This window comes from Sebastes umbrosus, chromosome 13 (assembly GCF_015220745.1).
Source record: "Sebastes umbrosus isolate fSebUmb1 chromosome 13, fSebUmb1.pri, whole genome shotgun sequence".
Lineage (NCBI taxonomy): Eukaryota > Metazoa > Chordata > Actinopteri > Perciformes > Sebastidae > Sebastes > Sebastes umbrosus.
This window is the reverse complement of record NC_051281.1, coordinates 16,667,143-16,692,247: the sequence shown is the minus strand read 5'-3', so window position 1 is coordinate 16,692,247 and position 25,105 is coordinate 16,667,143. Positions and strand designations below refer to the sequence as shown.

Sequence of the window (25,105 nt, the reverse complement as noted above, 5' to 3'; positions counted from 1 at the left end):
AGGAAGGATATCTGTATGTGTGTGTGTGTAGATATGTGTGCATGTGTATAGTACATGTGTTTAAGAGTAGATATATGTCATATATGACCATCTAGCCTCGTTCAATGCCAAACACAAACCCATTATCCACATCACACACGCACACACACACAAACACACACACTCTTCAACCTGCTTTTATCCCCTTGTGTTGTTTTTGTATTTTGTTATTTGTCTTTCTCTGTATAATATATTTTGGTCTTTTTTTATATATGTCCCTGCACATGTCTTCACTTGTTTTGTAATCACTTTATAACACAATATAAAAAAAAGAAACCTTATAAATACCCCCTGATATGTGAACTGTCACTGACTTAGTACTTTTTAAATCCAAGCTCAAGACTTTTTTATTTAGATTGGCTTTTAATACCTCGTAGCCCAGTGACATTTTCCCTGTGCTTTTTATGCACCTTTTTATGATTTTATGATATGTTATGTTTTATTCCTGTTATTTCTTGATGTTAATGTAAAGCACTTTGGGTACCTTTTGGTTATTGTAAAGGGCTATACAAATACATTTTGATTGATTGATAAATCTAGTGGAGCACTGAATTATTGCTGAAAGTTTATCAATGAGCAAACCATCCACCACACTAATCCACCATTTCTTTTACATCTTTCCTCTGCATTTGCAATATGCATCACATGATGAGAAGATGATGAATTTACCCTATACATATCATCATCCTCAGCATCAGCACCACCATCATCATCATCATCATCATACTCATGGAGGAGCGCCTCTCTAAAGGAGGACACGCGGTTCAGATGGCCAGAGGGGCTGACTGCTCGAGCTCCTGTCTGCGTGACGAAGCGCGCGTCAGCAGGACCGAGCCAACCACAGCCAGCGTCATCTTGCACACAAGAAGACCCATAACGACGGTGATGCTCGGTATAGTGGCTCTCTGTGAGATTTCTAGTGCCCGTGATATAGCCTCAATTTCCTTTTTGCTTGGATCTGCTTTTTAATGATCTTAAATGATGTGGAGATGATGATGGAGAGGAATATGCTGGTGCGTAAAAGGGAGTCTCCATCCTTCTCCTCTCGGAATTGGAAACTGGATATGCAGCCAGAGTAACGCACAGTGGAAGTTATAAATGATTCTCTACTTTTAACTCTCTGTAAAAAGCCTCATAGATGACATTTCTTCATGGATTTGGTTCACTGAGGAGGAAACATCTGCAGAACAGACATGGCAATGCCAAGTGTGGTGTTCTCGGACGTGGAAAGTTTTCTGGACTCGCATCCCGAGTTGTTCGAGGACTACCTGAACAGAAAGGGGAATTATAGCATGGTGGAGAAATGGCTCAAGAATCACAAGGCGAGCAAAAGTCCCGCAGCAGTGGCAGTGGCTGCTCCAGCTCCTGCAGCCGAGCTGAGTGTGGAGAAGAGCAACAACGCGTCGTGCAACAAGCTCAGCTGGGCGAGCAAAAGTGACGGTCTGCAACGGAGAGTCTCGCAGAAGGAGCTGCGCAAAACTTTCGCCAGATCCAAGGCCTTCAATGTGAACAGGACGTACGACGAGCACGTTAACTCCCGTGCCCAGGAGCCCCTGACCAGCATGAGGAGGAGAGCCCTGCTGAGGAAAGCCAGCTCTCTGCCTCCGACCACTGCGCACATCCTGAGCGCGCTGCTGGAGTCCAGAGTCAACATCCCACAGTACCCGTCCACAGCAGTGGATTTCAAATATTACCTCAAAGAGCACAACGAGAGAGAGTTCTTCCTGGAGCTTGTAAAAGACATCTCCAATGACTTGGATCTAACGAGTCTCAGCTACAAAATCCTTGTGTTTGTTTGCATTATGGTGGATGCAGACCGGTGCTCCTTGTTCTTAGTGGAGGGGACTGGCAACAAGCAGACATTAGTGTCCAAATTCTTTGATGTGCACGCAGGCACCACAGTTTTACCCTCAATAAATTCAGATGAAGTTCAAGTGCCGTGGGGCAAAGGGATCATTGGATACGTGGCCGAACATGGAGAGACTGTGAACATTTCTGACGCTTATCAGGTGCCTGCTCCTCTTTGGGCATGCATGCATGTGTGTGCATTTGTGCATGAGTCACAGAAAAAGAGAGAGAGAGAGAGACTCCGGACAGGGAGACAGATCATTTACTTTCATTTTTATCTGATACAGTTAAAGGGACTGTTTGTAACTTTCAGAAATGCTTGTTAACAGCGACACCTGTGGCCGTTAAGTCAACGAAAGTCAGCGTCGGGCTCGCGCTTGCTCGCTCTACATAGACATGAACGAGCATCGCTCAAAACAGTGAGGCAACACACGTCAGCTTAAACCACAATATCACTCTATATTTCACCTGCTCGACAGTAATGTTAGCAGACCAGATGGAGGTCTCTCGATGAATCAATGCTGATCCTAGTGTTGGCTTTTCCTGCTTCAGCCTCCGAGGCTGAAGCAGCGAGTAACGTTATCGTCTCCGACCGCGGCCGGAGTGAACAGGGAAGACACCGGCACCCGGACGGAGACAATAACGTTTCTTGCTGCGAAGCTCCGTCGCTTCACAAAACACGGGAAACCTCTGTTGGTCTGGAGGAGTTATTTCTGCACAAACGTCAACTGTACATTCACGAGATATTCTCAGAGCTAAACTAACTCTTCTGCAGTGTGTAGTGTGCGCGCATGAACGTGAGGTGGAGCGAGAACGCGCGCGTTGTGTGAGTGAAGACAAGCAGGCAAAGGAGCGGTCTGAACAGCATAGCCACACGCGAGCGCGCATGGGTCATCGACCCGGTAGATTTATACGTGTAAAAAGTTACAAACAGTCTCTTTAATTGAGCGTCAATCAAAAATGTGTAACAGAGCTGAGAGCATGGAAACCAACACCAACTGGACAAAGCTTGTGTCAAACCACAGATTCACAAAAATATCACTGAGTAATAACAATAAGGCAATAAAAGGAGAGGTATCATTCTCTCCCTACTGTTTTTGCAAACTCCACTTCTTGAATTTTAAGAAAGCAAGACAATATCAGATTACATTAAAGCTGCAGCAGCAAATATAGCTTCATGATGCCAGTGGCTTTTTGTCAGTGAAAAAAAGTCTAAGAAGTCCTGTTCTTGGTAGGCCAACGGTTCACAGTAGAAATGAGTAACAGAAATGAAGAGATGTATTGCTTTAAAGAGGACCTATTATGCTTTTGTGCTTTTCCTTTTCCTTCAGTGTGTTATATTAACAGTCTCACAGCAGGTTGAGAAATCATCAATCAATTTATGCTCCAGTCTTTTCAAAATAAAACGACTTAGTTAGGTTTAGGAAAGGATCGACTTGCTTAGGCCTAGGCAACAAACTATTTAGTTAGGTGCCGTAACTTAAGTACGGAAGTTTCGTGACAAAAACTACTTAGTTAGCTTTAGAAAAAGATTGTGGTTTGGGTTCAAATAACTCTGAAAGTGCCGTAACTTAAGTTACGTGGCAAATAAATCAACTTTGACTTTCACACGGGACACGAACACCGGTCTCCTGGCCGAAAGTCCTTTGGATTTCCCACCCATTCACACCGACCCCCTCCCTACGCAGCGTTCGCCGCTCTTTATACTTCCCGGTTCACAATTATGTGAATTACATACAAAGTGATTTTTCACGAACTGCTGTGCGATTGGGCTGGTTGTATCGTTTTTTTGTGCATGTAAAAGGTCTGCAAAGTTACAAAGCCCAACTTCCATGCCAAAGGGAGTTACTCTCTCCCTCAGAAACACTACTCCCGAACAGCCTGAAATGCCTCGCTTGAAGTGCTGCCTTTTCTTCTGTAACTTGGCGATGTCACCAAGTAACACATTTGCATAGCGGCTAGTTTGGCACGCCCTCAAACTAATCTAGTTAAAGCGGAGCTGGAGCAGAGTCCGAAGAGTTTGGTTCGGTTGACCAATCACAACATTGGGCCAGCTGACCAATCAGGTCAAATACAAGTATGCAAATCCTGAAAATAAGCTTAATAGGTCCTCTTTAATGTCCATAAACAGCTGAGCATCACTTCTTCAAGTCAGACATTTGTCTATCATATTGCCTTTATTGTAGACTTTTTTGTTTACAGTAGGAGTCATGAGTTGTACATTTTACTGGACCGTCATCTGAGAGTATAAAGAGGAAAACTGCATTTTTATTTTTCAAAAAGTGCTTACAGTGTCGTAATTTTGCGCTGTCCCTATGGATTACAGGACCGTCGCTTCAGTGATGAAATTGACAAGCTGACAGGGTACAAAACCAAGTCACTCTTGTGCATGCCCATTCGCAACAGTGATGGAGAGATCATTGGAGTTGCTCAGGCCATCAACAAGACTTCAAGTGGAGAGCTCTTCACTGAAGATGATGAAAAGGTAATTTCATTATTATATTATGCGAGTATAAGTGCTGGGTGCTATCATAATCTATCTAGCTATCAATACGAGTCCCACTGCTTGCTTGGCATGTGCAGAATATATCAAGATTGTGTTGGTTCTTAATTTTTTGGATTCTAATACGTTATGTTGACTTACAACTAGTCATTATCATCTCAGTCCTTGGGTATACAATTTGTGTTTTCTGCACATGTAAAAGGTAGACTTCCAAAAATCCACAGAGTTTTTGTATGTCTGAATCAATCGACTTTATCAAACAGCTAAAAATAATATTTGGGGCAGTCTCAGTTCATTTCTCATTTGTGTATAAATAGAATTGCTACTTAAGGGGCAGTAAGTCACATTGGTTTGGTAATTTAGCTCAGCAATTGTATATCCTGTTAGTCTGATGGTTTTTGTGTTCATATATTGGAGTAAATTAATATGGATGAAATCACACCTTTATAATGCTTACATACTAGTGATTCATTTGAAGAAATCAATAATCATATTGGCACATGGTTTTATGGTAATACTGTAGTTTGGTCTCAATTTGCAACAGGGCACTAGGGATAGCAATGGTGGTAGGTTGGTCCACAGAACAAGGACATTTTGTGCAGACGTCATCGTTCGGACTCTTGATCCTGTGACTTTTCCTCTAGCGCCACCACAAGGACTTTTTGGGGTTCATGTAAAATGTCTGTTTTCAGTTATCCAGTGAAATGTACCTCATTGATTAGCACACAATTTGGTACAGACATTCATGGTTCCTAGAGATGTATCCTAATCACTTCAATGATCCTCTGACTGGCTTGAAATTTTTTGTTCAAATTTAAATGTTTCAGCGACTGTTGGATGAATTGCAATTAAATTGGGTGGCTGAAGACATTAAGTTTCCCCACTGGATGACATCATAACTTTAGTGATACTCTGACTTTTCCTCGAGTGCCATCATCAGATTTCAAGTTGTCCAATATTTTGGTTTATGAACAAATACCTACAAAATAAATTTCGGTAAATGACATTCCTATCAGCATAACTAGCAAATATTAGCATGCTAACTAACCCTTCAGTAAGACTGTGAGCATGGTAAACATTACCTGCTAACCATAAGCATGTTAACCTATTATGCTTTTGTGCTTTTTCCCTTTCCTTTAGTGTGTTATATAATATATAATTATACATGTTTTGTGCATCTAAAAGGTCTGCAAAATTATAAAGCCCAAAGTCCACGCCAAAGGGAGTTACTCTCCCCCAGCTCAAACGGAGCGTTTCAGACAAAGGGTGAAAAGAGGTGCTGCAGCTCAGCCTGTACGAGAAAAGTAAAGCTTTTTTTGAAAATTAAAGCATGTAAACATATTTTAGTAGAAACCCAAAATACATGTATGCACCTAATAATAAGTCTAATAGGTCCTCTTTAACATTGTCATTGTAAGCATGTTGTCATGTTAGCCATGCTGCTAGCATGGCTTCAGACTCAGTCTTGTTATTGTTGCAGCACAGTGAAATCTAGTGCAGAGGAAAGAATAGGCCTGAAGTAAAATGCTCACGGGCTTCATGATTCATGTGTGGCATTTCAGGGATGTTACTCAGTTTTTTTAAAGGCAAATACTGTTATGTGGTGTTAGTGGTACACAAGCATAGCAGGGCTGTAGTGATGTCATTTTTGATTGCTGTCAATGTTGTTATTCTCACGAGTTTATAATAGCAGATAAAACAAGATGGATTTTCTGAAGTAAAAAGAGGATTGTTACCTGCCAGCATTGAACATGCTATGAGACATTTCATTCATTTTGGGCGATTTGTCGTTTAGGGGAACCTTTTTGTGTCCTGATGCTCAGACTGACTTTTTCATTTTGTTTCTACTTTGTTATTTGAATTGCTGAACTACTTTTACATCTGTCTTTTCCTCTGGCATCCTTTCTTTATATTTGACAACCACTGCATATCTGTTGTCTGATAAACAGCAGGTGATGTTTGCACTTTATCTGTTTGTTTCTGTGTCCAAGCTGAATGTAAAACTAACATTTATTATTTGAAGAATTCCTCCAGCTGAGTCTGACGTGTAGCATATTTGCCCCGAGTCTGAGTCTCAGCGCTCAATTTCTAGCTAGGTCATAGCTTGTCTCTCAGCATCCACATTTTTCCCGAGGCAGTATCTTCCAAAGGGCCAGGGCCCTGTTGTAGTGTCACCAAGAATAACAGCTTTATATAAGCTGTTCAGAATCTCCAATTGGTTAGCGCTTTACTTTTGTGCTTAGTGGGACAGCCAGAGTGTCTTTCATTTAGATTTCACCACTTATGCGATTTGTTGTCTTGTTTTGACTGTTCCAGTGGAGCTGCTCAATGGCCAACAGATCAGAATGGTACTTCCAGGTGTGAATGTGTGTCGTGTACCTGTGTGTACAGGATAGAAATGGAGAGACGTTGATGAGCTGTCCACAGATATTCTGTTTTCGATCAGATGTATGATCCAAGCGGAGTGAAGCTTGCTCTTAGATGACTGCTGTGCCATTGTGGATCAGCTCAGTCTGTTAAGAGATCAGTCAAGTTGGCAGCTGCAACAAACACAAAGACACAAATGTTAGTGAATGAATATAATATACAAATATAATATGTCAAAGCAGTAGGTGGGGTGTTACATCTCACACACTCGCACTGATCCAGATAGATCTACTGTTTCTGAATGAATGTTTATTTGGCTTATTACCACCATCAGAGAGGCACGAGGAGCACGTGTTCAGTCCATCAGCACACATGAATAGATGTAACAGAAAGGCGGTGACAAGCCGACACACTGACTTGTTCTCTTATTGCAGCTGCGAGCCCCTAAAGGGGAGAAGAGATGAAACATGAAAGCACAGAGCTCGCTGTGCTTTTGTTTTAGGGTTAGATTTCCACCGCAATGGACTATAGTTTTTTTATTTATATGTTTTTCTCCATTGCTTTAACTGTATTGTCAAAATTACATCCTGTGTTCATAATAGATGCAGATTAGGAATTCCTTTTTTTCTTTCTGATGTTTTGAGTTCGCTTCACATTGCATTAACGTCACACTAATGCTCGGGATGGCTACAGCTGAATTAGTAATGAAATGCAATGCTGGCGTCAGAGAACACAGTAAGCTCCCTGCACAGCACAGCTGCAGCTCTGCTTTTATGAGAGACCTTGTAATAAGAAAATGTATCACACTTTTCAAAGCACGAGATAATAGCAGACGTCATTAGAGACTTTAGTGTGGCTTTATTACAACAAATCTTGTTCTCTATGTACTGAAGATATTTAAACATATTATATGGCTGGTTTTAAATTCCACGCTGCCTTAATTGTGTTGTGTTGATACGCTGCAGGATGGGAGTCCTTTGGAGGGGCTTGGATAATGGTTCATCACATGAATAATTGTATTGTCTCATTATCTTCTGGAATATTGACTTAATTGAAGTGTATAAGCTGACCTCATCCTGCTATCTCTACATCTTGCGTCATTATCTTGCGTCTTTTTCTACATTTTTTTATTCAGGTAGACATTTTCATGAATTTTCTCTTAATAAAATGCGAGTCCCCCCATGTAGGTTCCATTTGCCAATATAGTTGAACATCTGTGTGAGTCGATTGTCAAATAGCATTCTCACCTCACCGCTGTGTTCCCTCTGGCTGCCAAACTCCCCATCAAATTGCCTCCAAGCAATACTCTAATAACCACTTTAACACAATTGTCCCAATGTAAATTTAGAGCTAAAGAAGAGAGAACACAATTTCTGCTCCGAGCCACATGTTTTTAATACGTTCCTGCAGGATATCAGATCAAATCGGATTTATACAGCGCATCGTACCAAATTGGTTCCTTACATAGTTCTTTATATAACAGCAAAATGTCACGAAAATCCACTTAAATCAAGAGAAAATAATAAAGAGGACAATGGCAACGACATTTGCAGTATGAAGGTTTTGCAAGATAATGGCTTGAATTGAACTCTAAGCTGGCTAAGTGAGTCTCAACCTCAGTATTGACTGCTTGTCTGTTGTCCTTTTCTTTTGCTATTGCCCTGTTTTAAGAAATTAAAGGGGTGCTTTTATGACAATTTGGGTTCCTTGATTTGGAGCAAGTGCTCAACCAGTATTTGCAGTCCGATGCAACAGTCATTTTTCATTTGTAAAGCGATAAAGAGGGCATTTTGTTTCAACATGAAAAAATACAATGACCTAAAACTGCGCCCTGGGGGATGCCAAAGCAGGATGTTCACACTAGAGTTGCAACTATTAATCGATTAGTTGTCAACTATTAAATGAATCGCCAACTATTTTGATAATCGATTAATTTGTTTGGGTAATTCTTTAAGAAAAAAAACATATATCAAATTTCTTTGCTCCTCTATGACAGTAAACTGAATATCTTTGAGTTGTAGACAAAACAAAACATGAGGATGTCATCTTGGGCTTTAGGAAACTGACATTTTTCACCATTTTCTGACATTTTATAGACCAAACAACTAATCAATCAATCGAGCAAATAATCGACAATGAAAATATTCGTTAGTTGCAGCCCTAATTCACATCTACTGCAACAAATTGTGATATCTGAGTGGACAACTCTCACGACAAGTAAACACAAACCGATACAGAACAAAAGCAGACACGGACAGACATTTGGCAGATGATGGTTATTGGTTGCCTTCATTAGAGCCATTAGTCTGCATATAGGATAGCATGGATGTTTGGTAATTTGAATCAACAAAAGTATGTGGGTCCAACAGATAAAATGTGTGACAGTGTAACTGTATAATGAAAGAGCATTTTCAGGAAGTTTAAAGTGAAGACTAAAAAATGCAATGATTCAAACACTGATATTTACACAAAGGTACAAACCATTTCAACTCCTAACATGAAAACACCAAACTTTGACCCACTTAGATCTGATCTGTGTTGTAAAAAACTAAATCCATATCTGAGTTCAACTTTCAAATCAACCAAAAGGCAAGAGCTGGGTGTGATCGTGAAGTTTAGTGCCTGCCTTTGTCTCTGAATGAAAGCCTAATAAGAAAAAAATAAGATACTAAGTATGATTTTATTTATTTTACTTTTAATGGTAGCAGCTGCAAAAATCCAGTATTGACTGGTTTCTATCTCTTTGTGAATTAAATCTAAATGAAACCGACTGAAATGTACTTTCCTTTCTTTGTGTACACCTGAAAGATGGCCGTATAGTAAAATAGCATAACACCAGATCAGTGATCACGTGAGCCTCAATAACCTGGTTTGATTTGTGCCACTACTCTATAATATAGCGGCTGTGACTGTGGCTCGCTGCCCACTGAGCAGTTCCTTGCAGAAAATCAGAGTAATTACTGCCAGTTTGGGCTTGAAGCGATGATCATTATAAGGGGTAAGGTCTTTAACCATTCAACAAACAGTGCAAGTGATTTTCTTTTTTCTCAATGGAGATTTTAGTATTTTGCAGTTTGCTGTGGCCTTCAAGGATAGTCACAATTTCTGGAAGATGCAGACTTTCAAAACACTGACTCTTAACAAAAATACAGCAGCAAGGGAATTCTACAGTTTAGCTCAGTTTAGTTCACTGCAATTTAATTAATCCCACTTTGAAAATATAAAAAGGAAACAATTAATACAAAAAGAAATACAGGAAATCCAATGCAGAGACAAAATAAGTCAAGAAAGAAACATACTCAAGTCAAATAGCTTAATTGTTGAGGAGATATATACATAAATATTCAAGATTCTATTTACAAAATTAACAGTTTACAGTTTAATGCAACTATTGTTTTTATCCAGCCTTCATAAAACTATTATTAATTAAACCAATCTCTGTCTTTATATCTGACACAGACCACATTTAGCTGCTCAAATTTCTGAGTGGGACACAAAGTTTCCCTCATTGATTCAATTTCCACGTCTTTAACTTGCAGATAATCCCCTAACTGTCGCAATAAACACGATGACACTACGCTCAACTGTTGATTAGCAAATTCATTCGTTACGTAATTCTTAATCATTGATGCCATTTGATTACACAAATTTTCTCAGACGCGAAATTGGGTGTGTAAACAACCTTGTATCACTGCCAAGCGTGGTGGCAGTACATTGATGTTAATCGGGTACTGCTGATGCTTTAAAATCAACCATCCCAGAGCCTGATAAAGACAATTAGATTACTGCAATTAAACTATTTGCGTAGCTCTGAGTGCTGATCTGTGTTGCTTTGTGACATTGTAATGTTATTTTAAAATGCACCCATTTAGATTATACTGAATTTGAAGACTACTGTACAGTTCATCTTTTGAAAGAAAGATTTCTTTTTAGCTTTTGTGTGAACTTGTTTACAAAGTACGAGAAAACCTAAAAAGAGTGACTGTTGTTAGAAATGTTTCATATTTCCAGTTTCACGCATTTATAATGGCGACAAGAATATTAATCTGAGGAGCAATGAGTGTTAAAGACTTGATCTGTCTTGATGTTACTGCACTGATGCAACAACCGCTGCTGAGTTGTTGTGACCTCACTTTGCTCCGGGTGTTTTTCCATGTAGCAGCTATGTGTAGATCACTTTAATTATTTATGGATAATAGTTATTGAGCAGCACTCGCGGTGTGGTACAGTGTTTATTAGCTGTGTTATATTAGTGTCATAAATTACAGCCAGTCAGTTCAGCATATTTCAACTGCTAAATATGGTTGTATGAAATTTTACTTTGTAAATCCTATGGTGTCATAAAGGGAGTAAACAGAAACATCAAGTGTCTTTTATTACATGGTATTCATTTTACTATTTATGCAGCTAATAATATAACAGTGACTTGCTTTGTAAAATGTATTGGAGTGTAGATTCCTGTTGCATAAATATTTGATATCACCTTCAAAAGAAGCAATCATTGCTAAGTGTATTTGCAAAACTGCTATGCGCTTTGCTGACAGAAGCTAGGGAGTCCCATATGAGATCAGAGAAAATGGAGAGCTTCATTTTTTATTCCTGAGTAGAATTATTGGCAAAACAGCAATGGCTTCACCTTACCGCACATGCAAAGTGAACACAGCAACTAGTAGTTGTTATGGAGAGAGGAAAGTGGAAAGAAAGAAAGTGTTGTAATTTCCCTTGGCTTGCCTCATATGAAATTCCAGTTGTGGAAGCGTAAGTCATTGAGGTTAGAGGAACTGACTGTCCCTGAGGCCTTGGCCAGTTAGTTTCGTTATTAAACCACTCTTTACTGGTCAGTCCACAGGTCTCTAGGCAAAAACGTCTTGTTTGTAATGCAACCTTGTATAATGGCCTGCCTGACAGAATGTAATTAGAGAGAGCAGTGCTTTTCCTGGGTTTGCCTGTAGATCCATAGCCAGATCCCTGAAGTCCTGCTCGCTAATGAATCTGCTCCTGCTGCGACTATTGATGGCCTCCGCCTTTCTGGAAGATCATTATTAGAGAATTCCATAGGACGGCTGAAATAGCATTATGTATGAGCTTATTTGCTCGGCATCATCTGTTTTTCCGTGTCTGAAAACAATTGCGCGAGGTGCTTGATTATGTATAATGACTGAATGAAGTGCATGAAGTTAATGTACTCATTAGCATGACAGAGTAATATTTCATATCGCGTCATGATTAGAATTGTTCTTAATTTGGTGATTTAATTTGCACTTAGCATAAAGAGTATCATAATATGCACATCAGGGCCAGAGCAGGAGAATTCAATTTGTTTATTATAGTATTGTTTGATTTAATTTATTTGATGATTAAAAAAACACAACACTATAACCATAGACTGTATATAAGAAGTGGACATAGTCACCGTGACGTCACCCATTGGTTTGTGGACTGCCGTTTTGAAGCTTCGAGTTTGGCATTTGTTTGTTTTTGCAATAATTAACTCTCATGAACTGAAAACACACTGTGAAAGGGTAAAGTTGTAAGACGAAAACACGGCAACTCCCAGACCAGTGGTAGCAACCTGTCAATCACTAGGTAGCCACGCCCTAAAGCATACCCTTCTTTATCCTCTAATTGACTCTAAATGGGACCATAATTTATTAAATGAACATCATGCTGTATTGAAGAAGACTTAAAACTAGTGATTGAGACCATAAACTCATGTTTACAATGTTTACTGAGGTAATAAATCAAGTGAGAAGTAGGCTCATTTTCTCATAGACTTCTATACAATCAGACTTCTTTTTGCAACCAGAGTAGTCGCCCCCTGCTGGCTATTAGAAAGAATGCAAGTTTAAGGCACTTTCGCATTGGCTTCACTTCTCAGACCTCGGATGTAGCCCACTGGCTATAACTCTGCACAATCAGTGAGGATAAAAACACAACAATTGACCACTTTGTGGTCCTCCAAAAATACAACAAACAACACAAAACAAAACTATAAAACCAGTCAAACACACCTACATTCAACAGAAAAGCTTGTATGTTTCAAGTGCTCTTGATAAGATCTGGCAGATGAGGATTTATATGTATAAACATGTACGCTTTTCCCTCATTCTTGAGTCTCTCTTTAGTATAAACAATCCATTCTTGCTAGAGTCATGTTCTTTAGATTCATATGACCATACTACCAAATATGAAATATAAATTGAGAAACTAAAGCTATATAGTTAATCCAGGAGAGCTGTTTGATTGTAAAGAGAAATTATAGCAATTAGTGCAGGGTTTCTCAACCTTTTCCAGCCTGTGTTGCCATTTTTAGGTCTCTAATTATCATGACCCCAGCAATTAGGGCTGTCAAGTTGTCATGTGATCAATTGTAAGAGCACTGAAGAAGCTCCAAATGTATTATACTGGAATATTAATATATTTTAAATACATGTTTTATATATTTTACTAAAGCATATCAAACAAATAAATACCCAATATTACTCTATTAATTTCCTGAATATCCAACTGCATGTGACGTCGCTCCACATGGGGTCCCTAACTCAACTTGTGGACTACCTAGAAAATATTTTTTGAGTAGGCACAAGCTTCCCAGATATCAACACAGCGCTATAGGATTCTGTTCTGTACATGTTCATTTGTGGCTGATGAGTAACTGATGCATTATCTTTTCTTAAAGGTGAAAGCGATATATCCCTGTATCAGTGGCCACAGCTGAGTAACTTCCCATTCATGTATTGTTGTAGTGTCCCTACCCTCAGGTCGCGCTGAAGGCTGGTAAATATTAGTGGGTTTGTTGTACCGGTTGTGTTGTTTACACAGCAGCCAGATGCTAAAGATAGATAACTAAACAAAGAGGCAGAGTAAGGAAGCACACAACCTAAATTCTATTGATTCCATGTTATGGGGCCGAGTGTCTCTCAGATAAGGCTAATTGTTAGTCGTATAGAATTCAACCTGTTTTCACATCACAGCTGTCTGAACAGCACGTCTCTGCGTGCTGCGTAGTGGTGTTCATTATGAATCAACAGCGGTGAGGTTAAAAAAAGAAATGTAGTACAATTCCAAACTAGTAAGACGTTGATTTGATTTCGGGATACATATTAAATAAAGTCATTAGGCCACATCAAGTGATTGCATTATTTATGGGGAGAAAAATATGAATGAAATAAGGTATTTATGTTATCAGCCCGAGGCACAGTAAGTCAGACTATTCAGTCAAATGGTAAAATGTCAGTTGGATTGATTTATTTGTCCTAGCAAGTAATGATGTCGATGAAAGGCCATTTCTTATTTGTTCCAATTCGAAAGTTTTTCTCAGATGAAAATATTACTCACTTTTTCTTTTCATTTGCTTTCTTTTACAAATAGCTTTAATTTTATAGCTGGTTCTAAAATTGGCTACAACATTAAAGATGCCCTGCTGGGTTTCTCTGTCGGTGTTTACAGTCAGTGTTTCTCTCCAAAGCACTTTGTGTGTATCCTTGAGCTCTAACAAATGTGTTGAATGCATTTCCTTCCTCATAAAATATTTGAAAAGCAGATTTTTTTTTTAAAATCCTACATTGATTACCAGCCGCCAGTCTTCTTCTTCTTAACTGCCTTTAATTAGCTAATTTCTATGCTTCTATGCGCAGTACTGCCACCTGTAGATGAGTGGAGTACAGTGAAACCATAGGCTGTACTGAGTGTATTGACAGTCAAAGTGGTGACCACATTGTACCCACAGACTGTATATAACAAGTGGACGTAGTCACCGTGACGTCACCCATTGGTTCGTGGACTGCTTCTTTTGAAGCCTCGAGTTTGACATTTTGGCCATTGCCATCTTGTTTTTTTGCAACCAGTATGAGACACAAGAGGGTGGAGCTAAGTACAACCGAACGCGACCAAAAAAGTTATAATAACCTTCATGAACTGAAAACACACTGTGAAAGGGTTAAAGTTGTAAGACGAAAACACATACAACTCCCATACTGGACAACGCCGTGGCAGCGACCTTTCATTAACAAGGTAGCCACGCCCTAAAGCATACCCTGCTTTATGGGCTATTTGACTCTAAATGGGACCATAATTTACTAAATGAACATCATGCTGTATTGAAGAAGAATTGAAACTAGTGATTGAGACCATAAACTCATGTTTACAATGTTTACTGAGGTAATAAATCAAGTGAGAAGTAGGCTCATTTTCTCATAGACTTCTATACAATCAGACTTCTTTTTGCAACCAGAGGAGTCGCCCCCTGCTGGCTGTTAGAAGGAATGCAAGTTTATGGCACTTCCTCATTGGCTTCACTTTTAAGATCCAGAGGAAGTCCACTGATTGTACCTTTAAAGATATTTGAAAAAAAGCTTTATGGGCAGCTCAAAAGAAATGTATGTTTATATTAGCAGTCATTTTGTGACATCGGGGAACATGTTTGGTACAACCCTGTTTTTCTGTTCAATATGTCCACAGGTGCTGCAGATGTACCTGCCTTTCTGTGGTATTGCCATCACCAATGCCCAACTCTTCGGCGCCTCAAGAAAGGAGTATGACAGGAGTCGGGTAAGGACAATAAACCCTCCCATCCCTGGGATCAGCATTACTTCCTCCCCCCTGATGCTGACATTGAGGCGGAGTATTGATCAGCAGCGGCCCACTCGCTGCCACTGCAGTGGGGATCACAGAGCAGCATGCAGCCCCTGCATGGTCTCTGGATCTGTAGTGGTGGGGGATGGGCCTGTACAGACTGGGGCCTGGTCCATGATCTAAATCGCCTAGGGAATGTTAACAGATGCACTAATTCATGTCACACATTGATCTGTGATGGAAGAGAGGACATAATGAGAACACAGCTCAGCGAATGGAGGAGAGAAATGAGGAGAGCTCCCATATGATTTTTATGAGCTTGTGTATGAAATTGGATTGGCACCGCCTTAGATAAAGGGCCTAATTTACTTTTATTGGGAAAACTGATCATGTTATATCATCCTGTTGTTTTATGGTTAAAGGATAATCATAACAATAATTGTGCTCTAACAGCTGAGCGAGGCAAAACATATTCATCTGAAGCGGGTTTCACAGCAGCGTGTGGTTCAGATTGTTGGGAATAATGGCAGTGGTGTCTTTTTCTGGTGTTCAGGCACTCTTGGAGGTAGTCAACGACCTGTTTGAAGAGCAGACTGACCTGGAGAAGATTGTCAGGAAGATCATGCACCGTGCACAGACATTGCTAAAGTGCGAGCGCTGCTCTGTTCAGTTGCTGGAAGACATTGAGTCACCGGTACTGTTTTCTTTTTATTCCTCTGCTGTGTATGTGTCTGTACATTTATGCATGTCTGTTCTCTCTCTCTCTTTGCATCTACTTTAATCAGCGAGTACTGTGAGCCTCCATGCAAGTCTTCCAAAAGCTTAAACCTGCAGTAGGCAGAATATTTTGGCATCATTTGGCAAAGATTTCATAATAACCTTTCAGCATATTGTAATTCAAGTGTTCTGAGAGAAAACTAGACTTCTGCACCTCATCATGACTCTGTTTTCAGGCTTTAAAAAATCTAGCTCGTAACGGGAAACTTTGGCCAATCACAGATCATTTCAGAGAGAGAGCATTCCTATTGAGCTTTCCTATTGGCTGTGCTCCAGCTGGTAGGCGGTGCTTGGTATTTTCTCAAATGATCTCAGCATGACTGCCGGGTCACAAACTTTCTCGTTTTACAGCTAAACAGCACACTACAAGATGTTTCTGAAAACATTTGAGGTGAGAAATAGGTATTACGGTAACAGAATATTGATTCATATTTGATCAGCGTTGCCTAGTTTGATCGTTTGATCGGAGTTCACTAGTGATTGACAGCTGCTCAGAGACGGCAGCTGGATGGCAGACTCCAGCTCGGCTCTGATTGGTTGTTTTCCTCCGGTCTGTGAAATCTTGCAGATGCCATTAGGAGCACCGGAGGACACAGAGGCACATGATTTATTTCAGATTACCTGTCTCATGCACTACTGTCAGGATATAGTGACCGTTTAATATAAAATAACTTTTTTTAAAAATCATATGTGCTCCATTTCTACCCACTGCAGCTTTAAGTGATTTCTTTCTTCTCAAATCTTTCAGGTGGTGAAGTTCACCACGTCGTTTGAGCTACTGTCCCCTAAGTGTAGTGCAGACATTGAATGCAGGTATGTATGTTTCAGTGTTAAAATCTATTGAAAAACATAGCTTTGCCCTCCTTTTTTCCACATTTCTCATCATATCTCCACCTGTGTTTTCCTCTGGCGCCACAGCACCTGTAAATTCTGCACGGAGCCTTGTTTGACTCTGTAGAGCTCCCATCAAGGACGAAAAAATAAGGGAAACATAAAGATGGAATAGTCTGTAGTGCTGTGGGAGTAATATGCTGATGCTGAATAGAAGGCATACTGTAGGAGCCCTACTTAATTAGGTTTTGCTGCTTCTCTCCACTGCTAGGGACGGCTGAGTGGAGAAAGAGAGGCTTAATATTGTGTGGGATGTTTATGGATGAAAATCAACGCTGGAAAGGATGACATATTATTCCACAAGTCGTGCACTTGCCATAACTGATGTGGTCACTTCAAGGCAGTAGTGATAACCGTCACAGTAATTAAAAGAAATTCTAACAAGAAATAATAAGAGTTGGAAATTAGTAGTAATCAATTAAATATCAGTCTGCTTGAGTGGCTACGTCCTACTGATCTGTGTTTCAAATATTCAACAAATAGCCAGTTTGTGATTTCAAGTAATAAAACTATTTCAAACCAAGCTGAAATGACAAAAACACAGTATCTCTGTGATGACACTAGTCTTCCTAAAGGCTCACATCGGAATAACAAGGGCTACTGTGTGAGATTCATGTGTGTATTTAAGTGAATAAATTTGATGTCAGAAGGCGAGCGTACTGTAGGATTTCTAATGTGCCTTACAATCCCCAGCCGCCCCCACGGGGAGGATAATGTTGAGCGAGTGTACATTGCTGCTGGTGTGTCTGTGGCAGCTAAATGACAGACATGAGACAGAGAGGATGGAGAGCAAGAAAGAAAAAGTAGGTACTGTACGGCATCTTGCCATTACACCCATGAGGTTTATTCCCTGCTGCAAACACACAGCTGGATCACTAGATCAAAGGGATTCAAAAGGTCTGACATCGCTCCGTCTTTATTCTAGTCTAGAAAGACAAAATGAGCCACGCTGAGCATTTACCTTGTTGCGTTTGAAGGTACAAAAAAGTCAGCGACAGGCAGCCCACTGCAGTAAATGTGAATGGGGAAGTCTGTGCAGGGATGCAGGTGTTTCTGTGGCAGAGTGTGGGGGCGTTTGGCAATGAGGACGACAATCACACAATTAACTTTTCATTACTTCATAAGCTGCAGGAGAAGCTTACTGATACCTGCTGTATGAGAAGTTCATTAAATGCAAGTCAACGTAAAAGAGGGTCCACAAGGAGAAATGAGAATGGCCTTTTGCAAGCTTGCAGTTCAGGTGTGAAAGAGAATCTTTTTTTTTTTTTTATCTGAATACAATAAAAAAAAGAGTATTTATTATTTTTATGATAAAGTTATCAGCTAAAGGAGAGTGTTTGAGAATTGTTTCTAGAATCAAACCTCTCCTGGGAAAAGGCAAGTGGAGAAATGTTCTGTTTTTCTTCCGCTCTGTTCCTTGAGTCATCCTCCTCTCTTATTTTCTGACCCTAGTTTCAAAGACAGTATGGAGAAGTCGTCTTACTCAGACTGGCTCATCAACAACAGTATCGCAGAGCTGGTAGCATCCACAGGACTCCCCGTGAACATCAGTGACGCCTATCAGGATCCTCGCTTTGATGCCGAGGTAAACATACAATGACATACCGTTCCAAATTGACATCAGAGTGACATTATCTCAACAGACAAACCGGCATGAAATACGCCTGTGACGATTATCATTTCTAGAAGTACTCAATCAAAACCAGACTTGGTTTTAAAGCTATTTCACCGCTCATCCAAAAGGCCTCCTCCGTTCCACTAACTAGTGTGGAGTCCCAGGCTTTTTAATCCTATGTGGGATGTTCACACGTCGATGTCACATGCGAGTCAATGAGGTCACATGGGATTCATTAAAGGAATACTTCACCCACAATATGACCTTTTGTGCATATGTTTGGGAAGCGCTGTGCATAGGAATGGATAAATGAGACTTGGATTATTTTGCACGAGTTGTGTGAGAGTTTGTAAATGAATGCTTTGATATAGTTTTGCTGTTATTATGATGTTATTATTAAAATAGCAGATTAAAGAGTAAGTAAACAAGTAGGGCTGCGTTAAAGATTATTTTTGCAAGTGAATCATTTGCCTGTTTTTTCATACGGAAAATCTTTGGTTGATAATCAGAAAGATTTGAGGTTCCAACATCCAGTCCTATTTATACTTCAAGCTAAAACCTTCAGAGAACAGAGCAAGGAAATGTTTCGTGCAGATGGATGGTAATCCTCATTTTACTCTACTCCCACTCTTTTTAGGCAGACCAGTTCTCAGACTTCCACATCCGCTCTGTGCTTTGTGTTCCCATATGGAACAGCAACCACCAAATCATTGGTAAGTTGGCAAATGGAGCTTCCTTTTCTCTTAAACATATTTGATGTGTGTACTTGAATATTTTCGTTCTTTTATGTGTAAGGCAACATCAGGCTTGACTTAAACATCACTTTCTTGACTTCAAATGTAAAACAAAATGTAATAACTACATAGATATACACTTATTGAATTGTTATTTATTATTAAAATAATAAATCGTACACCAGCAACTTGGTAAAAAAATCTTCAAAATTAACAGGAATTGCAACTCAAGTGGAAACATTGTTAATGAAGCATCAAATTGGTCAAAATTTAAACAGGAATTATAATTCCAGTACATAATGTATATAGTATATAAACAAAGAATTGAATTGAATAGATCGGCCCCATTGTCACCAATACCCGATCCAGCTATTTGAGTCAGTATCGGCCCAACAATCGATCCGATATCCCTCAACATAACAACACTACGTTAGGAGCAATGTAAGTCAGACAGCGGCTGGCGGTACCACGGTTTTGCACTCTTGTTACCGCAGTTTCACAAGCATGTCGGAGAACTACGGTGACCTTCAGGTCTCTCTAGAGCCAGAGTTTGGTTTGTCTGTTCTGGGCTACTGTAGAAACATGGAGGAGCAACATAGGAAGGACCCGCTCCCTATGAAGGGCTCATTCTAAGCTAACAAAAACGCAATGCTTCTTAGTTTCAGGTGATTATACACTAATGAAAACATGGTTATGAATAATATATTACATTTCTATTAATAGATCCCCTGAAATGTTACACACTGCTCCTTTAAGATTTACCCAAATTGGAACTAATGGGACCAGCCCAAATTATGACAAACAGCCCCAAACCAAAAAGACAGAGGTGTCCGCATACTTTTGGCCATATAGTGCATCCATGTAGCACTCATATGAACTCATAATGCAGGTTTCAAATGTCTTTTTTTCCTTTTTACTGCATAGTAGACAACAGAGGAGAGGGGAGTTTGAGCGTGTGCTCAGCTGAGGCTGCATGTGTGTGATTAGATCCACGCTGCACCATCACTCCACACTTGGAGGTGGAGTTCCCTTCTTCTGGCTGTGTGCTTTGTGTTTGTGAATCAGCCCCAGGCCAACACCACACTGACACTCTGATAAATCATTGATCTCTCGTTTGGTTTTGGTGCTGGATATTGCTGGGAGGAGCAATGATTGCGGCTCCTCTCGGCCCACTGAGATCTGACGCAGGAAGTCATTAGTTATATTGGAGTGCAAAGTGATCAGCATATCGGCCGCAGATGGTTGGTTAAGTGTGTGTGTGTGTGTGTCTCTGCGTGTGTTTGATGTCCATGTGCGCTCAGGTTTTTTTTTGCGTAGGTGTAAGTGCATTTGTCGGGGAGGGGAGAGGGAAGAGGAAGAAGAACAGAAAGAGAGTGAGGGGAGAAAGAAATGCAGTGTGTGTGGGTGGCACCTGAGGATCTGGAGTGAAAAAAAAAAAACATTATACAAACAAAGCAGCAGGAGATGAAATTCTCAAGCCAAGGCTACATTCAGGTAGAAAACCAATGTCCTTGTGTCATCTGCCAAGGTTACAGCAAGCTCCTTCAAAACGTCATCACAAGAAATACTGTTGTGACTATAACAACAATGAGGTTTAATGTGTTAATATCAAATGTGAGTAAAATCATATTATCACTTCCTTTAGCAATGTGCCATTAAAGGGGAACTACACCACATTTTCAAAATTCATACATGCTATTCTTCTGGTCTAAGACAGTCCAAACAATATTAGTAAACATGAACAACTCTCTCTCAAACCCCAATACTAGTGTGTTAAAACTCAAACTTGTGATGTCATAGGGTATAAAGTGTGGATCTGCTCCATAGACAATGAATAGGAGAGATGTTATAGATGAACTTGAGTATATGGGTACATTTTCTGTTTCACAATGACAACATTACGTAAAGGATAATGTACAGCGAGCCGGTCATTGTTGTGAAATAAACCCCGAAGCGAAGGGTTCGAACCGCTCGCTGTATCTTATCCTGCTTATTACACGGCTGCGTACATAAGAAATCAAACATTTGACACAAAAATGGTCCGCCAGAGTTCGACATCAGAACTACGTCCATAGCAACAGTCTGTTATACATAACAACTGTCTGCTATAAAGAAATAACACATCGTACAACGCCGTGACTGACCAATCCAAATCGAGTATTCAACAAAGCTGTGTAATAAAATAGAATAGGCTCATTTGGCTATAAAAAAAAAGAAAACAAAATTTCTGTGGATCCACAAAATCAGTTTCCCTATTCATTGTTTATGGAGCAGCTCCTCACTTATGACACCTACGACATCACAAATTTGAGTTTAAGCACTTGAGAGAGAGTTGTTCATGTTTAGTAATATTTTTTGGACTGTCTTAGACCACAAGAATTTTGAAAATGGGCATAGTTCCCCTTTAAAGCTACTTTACTAGAGGTAGATGGTCATACAATGTATTTTCTGGATGCTTCATTGTTAAAGATGACCTATTATGCTTTTGCGCTTTTTCCCTTTCCTTGCTCATGAACTGCCTGAAACACCTTGCTTGAAGTCTACTTTAGATGTTAGTCTTTTATACTTTAGTCTTTTCTTCCGTAACGTGGTGATGTCACCAAGTAACACATTTGCATAATACCTGCCTAGTGGCTAGTTTGGCACATCCTCAAACAAAGCTAGTTAGAGCGGAGTCTGAAGAGCTTGGGTCTGATTACAATTACAACAGAGTGGGACAGCCAACCAATCAGAGCCTTTCGGCTTTAAGCTTTGACTTAACGTGTAAAATCTGTAGAGTGTCCATTAAAGACGGTACGTGACAAACATTTGAGCTAACAGCGATGTTTGTTGTTCCAGAAACTGCATGTCCCATTATGATTAACAGCTACTGCATTACTTTGAGTTTAGCTTGGTTGTTTGGTATAGTTCCTCGTGTCAACATAATGCTGAACCCAACACCCCTCGTGAACAAACTGTGCATTGTACAGTCACACAACACATGGGGTCATCAATGAAAAACTCATAATAGAGCTGCAAATTATTGTCATTTTATGGTTTTTGATATTTGTGATCATAAAAATAACACTTGTGGCTTTAGGAATAATGGTGTATCATTTGGTGTGGCCACAGGGCCCTAAGCAGTCATTTAGTTCACTTATGCTCGGGGGCCACCTATGCTGCAACTCATCATAAATTACATGCTCATTACAGAGGGAGCATTAATAGATCTGAGAAGACATCAGCCCTGTATTTTAAATTTAATGACACCATAATGAAAATTGTTCTCAGCTACAGTACTAATCCTGTTTCACCTCTGTGGATTTCCAGCCATACGTTGAAATTAAAATGTCACTTTGGCAGGTTTGTTTGACCTCCTAGAGATAAATAAAAATGATAATGCATTGTGTAATTACTTTTTAAGCATAATTTCTCAGCGACAATAAAAGTCGGTCTCTATCAATTAAATGTTTATGCTTTATCAACAAAGCCTTTCTCTATTTTTTAATTAGACGATGAGAGAAGCCATCTAAACAGGGCTGTCAAGTAAAAAGTCTTCAATCCCGCTGCAGCATTGTGGACAATAACTGGATGTCTCGTCAAAGATAACATTAATTGAATGCCAATTTCACCAGTTCCACATTTTTGTCATTCTGTGTAACCATGTGTCATACTCATATACTGCTATTTATGTGATAAGATGTTGTGTCTCTCCTTAATTGCCATTAATAATGCATGTTAGTCGACGACATGGAGTGTGTGGGTTTGATCCTCTTTTAATTGGAGGCAGGTTATATGCACTGGAGTCTTAAAGCCAATATCAAGATGAAAACATTAAGTTCTTATTGTGTTGTTTGTGTAACAGGTGTCGCCCAAGTGCTGAACAGGCTCGACGGGCAACCGTTTCTTGACCCAGACCAGCGTCTCTTTGAAGTATTACACTTGTTTCTATATCTTTTTAACATTCAGTAGCTTGTGGGTGTATTAGAAACTAATGTAGTGGAGTATGTTTTGCTTTTTGTGCTTTTCTCTCAGGCTTTTGTGATCTTTTGTGGACTGGGCATCAACAACACCATCATGTACGACCAGGTGAAGAAGTCCTGGGCCAAGCAGTCTGTGGCTTTGGATGTAAGTACACAACTAGGGCTGTCAATATTTTAAAATATTTAAATGCGATTCATCTCATGATTGTCCATAGTTAATCGTGATTAATCGCAAATTTATCAAATTTTTTATCTGCTCAAAATGTACCTTAAAGGGAGATTTGTCAAGTATTTAATACTCTTATCAACATGGGAGTGGGCAAATAGGCTTGCTTTATGCAATTGTATGTATATATTTATTATTGGAAATCACTTAACAACACAAAACAATGACTAATATTGTCCAGAAACCCTCACAGGTACTGCATTTAGCATAAAAAATATGCTCAAATCATAACATGGCAAACTCAAACCCAACAGGCAACAACAGCTGTCAGTGTGCTGACTTGACTATGACTTGCCCCAAAACTGCATGTGATTATCATAAAGTGGGCATGTCTGTAAAGAGGAGACTCGTTGGTACCTATAGAACATATTTTCATTCACATATCTTGAGGTCAGAGGTCAAGGGACCCTTTGAAAATGGCCATGACAGTTTTTCCTTGCCAAAACTTAGTGCAAGTTTGGAGCGTTATTTAGCCTCCTTCCCGACAAGCAATTACTGTATGACAAGTGGATTCCTCAGGTTTTCTTGTTTCATATGATACCAGTATCTTCACTCTAACTTTAAAACTGAGCCCGCTACAACCTGAAAATCGCAAGTTGCGTTAACACGTTAGAGAAATGAATGGCATTAAAACCAAGTTGCGTTAACACGTTATTATGTGTTGCGTTAACTTTGACGGCCCTATACACACTACATCTCAAATAACTCACATCTTAATTTGAAAATGAAATTTCCATGTTTTGAACAAGAAATCTTTTTATCCACTTACTTTTGCAAAAAAAATTACTATGCGAAGTGTAATGTGGCTTGTTGACTTAAGTAGATTCTGCACTGCTCCTGCGCCTGTATGCTCATTGTGTTTATGTGAGCTTCATGCCCTCCCTCAGAGGATTTTCCCCGTGCATACTATCTGTTCTTGTAATCATTATCTATAACGGTATCTTTATTTTCCTTTCCAGTCAACATATGCCCTGTGCTGAAACATTTACCCAGAAGTCACTGGAAACAACGGCTGCTGCGTGGCTAATATAAACCCTCTTCTTACTTATTCTCTCTCATGGGTCTTTGCGCTTGGCTCCTTTTTTGGTCTCATATTTCCACAAGAATGTACGCATGAAAACAAAAGTGCTGATCTCTCTTTGTAGATAACCTTCTCACAAAGGTTTTATTGAAAATTAATGAGAGGCAGAGAAAAGCAATCCCTCATCTGCCCTGCAGTATGTAGGCATTCAGCACTACTCAGCCTTTACAGTGCGTCTTTACATTACAATGGGGAGCTTTCAGGTGCATTATAGTAGTTAGCACCACTCTGTTTCAAGATAGGAGGAGCACAGAACAGAGAGATAGAGCATTTAAAGGAGAGGCGCAGAATAAACTAATATGTAGATGCATTGCTTCTGGCAGCACTGAATAAACATGAGCGTTTATGATCAAATAAGCAACTGGAGGTCTGTGCGAGGTATTTCTCTCAGGAAATGAAAGGAACATGGCGATGGAATAGGGGCTGACGTCAACGCTCTTGTAGACTTTTCTAGAGGCGAATGTTAACTTCCACATCTGGAAGACCCG

At 39.8% G+C, this 25,105-nt stretch overlaps 2 protein-coding genes across 9 annotated transcripts in view; one reads left to right on the top strand and one right to left on the bottom strand.

The window, feature by feature from the left end:
- The window catches only part of osbpl6 (oxysterol binding protein-like 6), a 101,256-nt gene that overhangs the window by 53,859 nt on the left and 22,292 nt on the right, over positions 1–25,105 (bottom strand). For all 8 annotated transcript variants that reach the window (XM_037789477.1, XM_037789481.1, XM_037789479.1 and 5 more), the window contains exon 2: positions 6,770–6,930. The gene's annotated coding sequence lies outside the window, so the exon portion shown is untranslated. The remainder of the gene's footprint in view (positions 1–6,769; positions 6,931–25,105) is intronic.
- Positions 923–25,105, top strand: part of pde11a (phosphodiesterase 11a) — a 43,401-nt gene continuing 19,218 nt past the window's right edge. Inside the window, exons 1-9 of the mRNA XM_037789472.1 lie at positions 923–2,048; positions 4,214–4,372; positions 15,218–15,307; positions 15,885–16,025; positions 16,857–16,921; positions 18,452–18,584; positions 19,252–19,327; positions 23,193–23,260; positions 23,363–23,455. Coding sequence (XP_037645400.1) covers positions 1,233–2,048; positions 4,214–4,372; positions 15,218–15,307; positions 15,885–16,025; positions 16,857–16,921; positions 18,452–18,584; positions 19,252–19,327; positions 23,193–23,260; positions 23,363–23,455 — 1,641 coding nt within the window. The 5' untranslated portion in view covers positions 923–1,232. The remainder of the gene's footprint in view (positions 2,049–4,213; positions 4,373–15,217; positions 15,308–15,884; positions 16,026–16,856; positions 16,922–18,451; positions 18,585–19,251; positions 19,328–23,192; positions 23,261–23,362; positions 23,456–25,105) is intronic.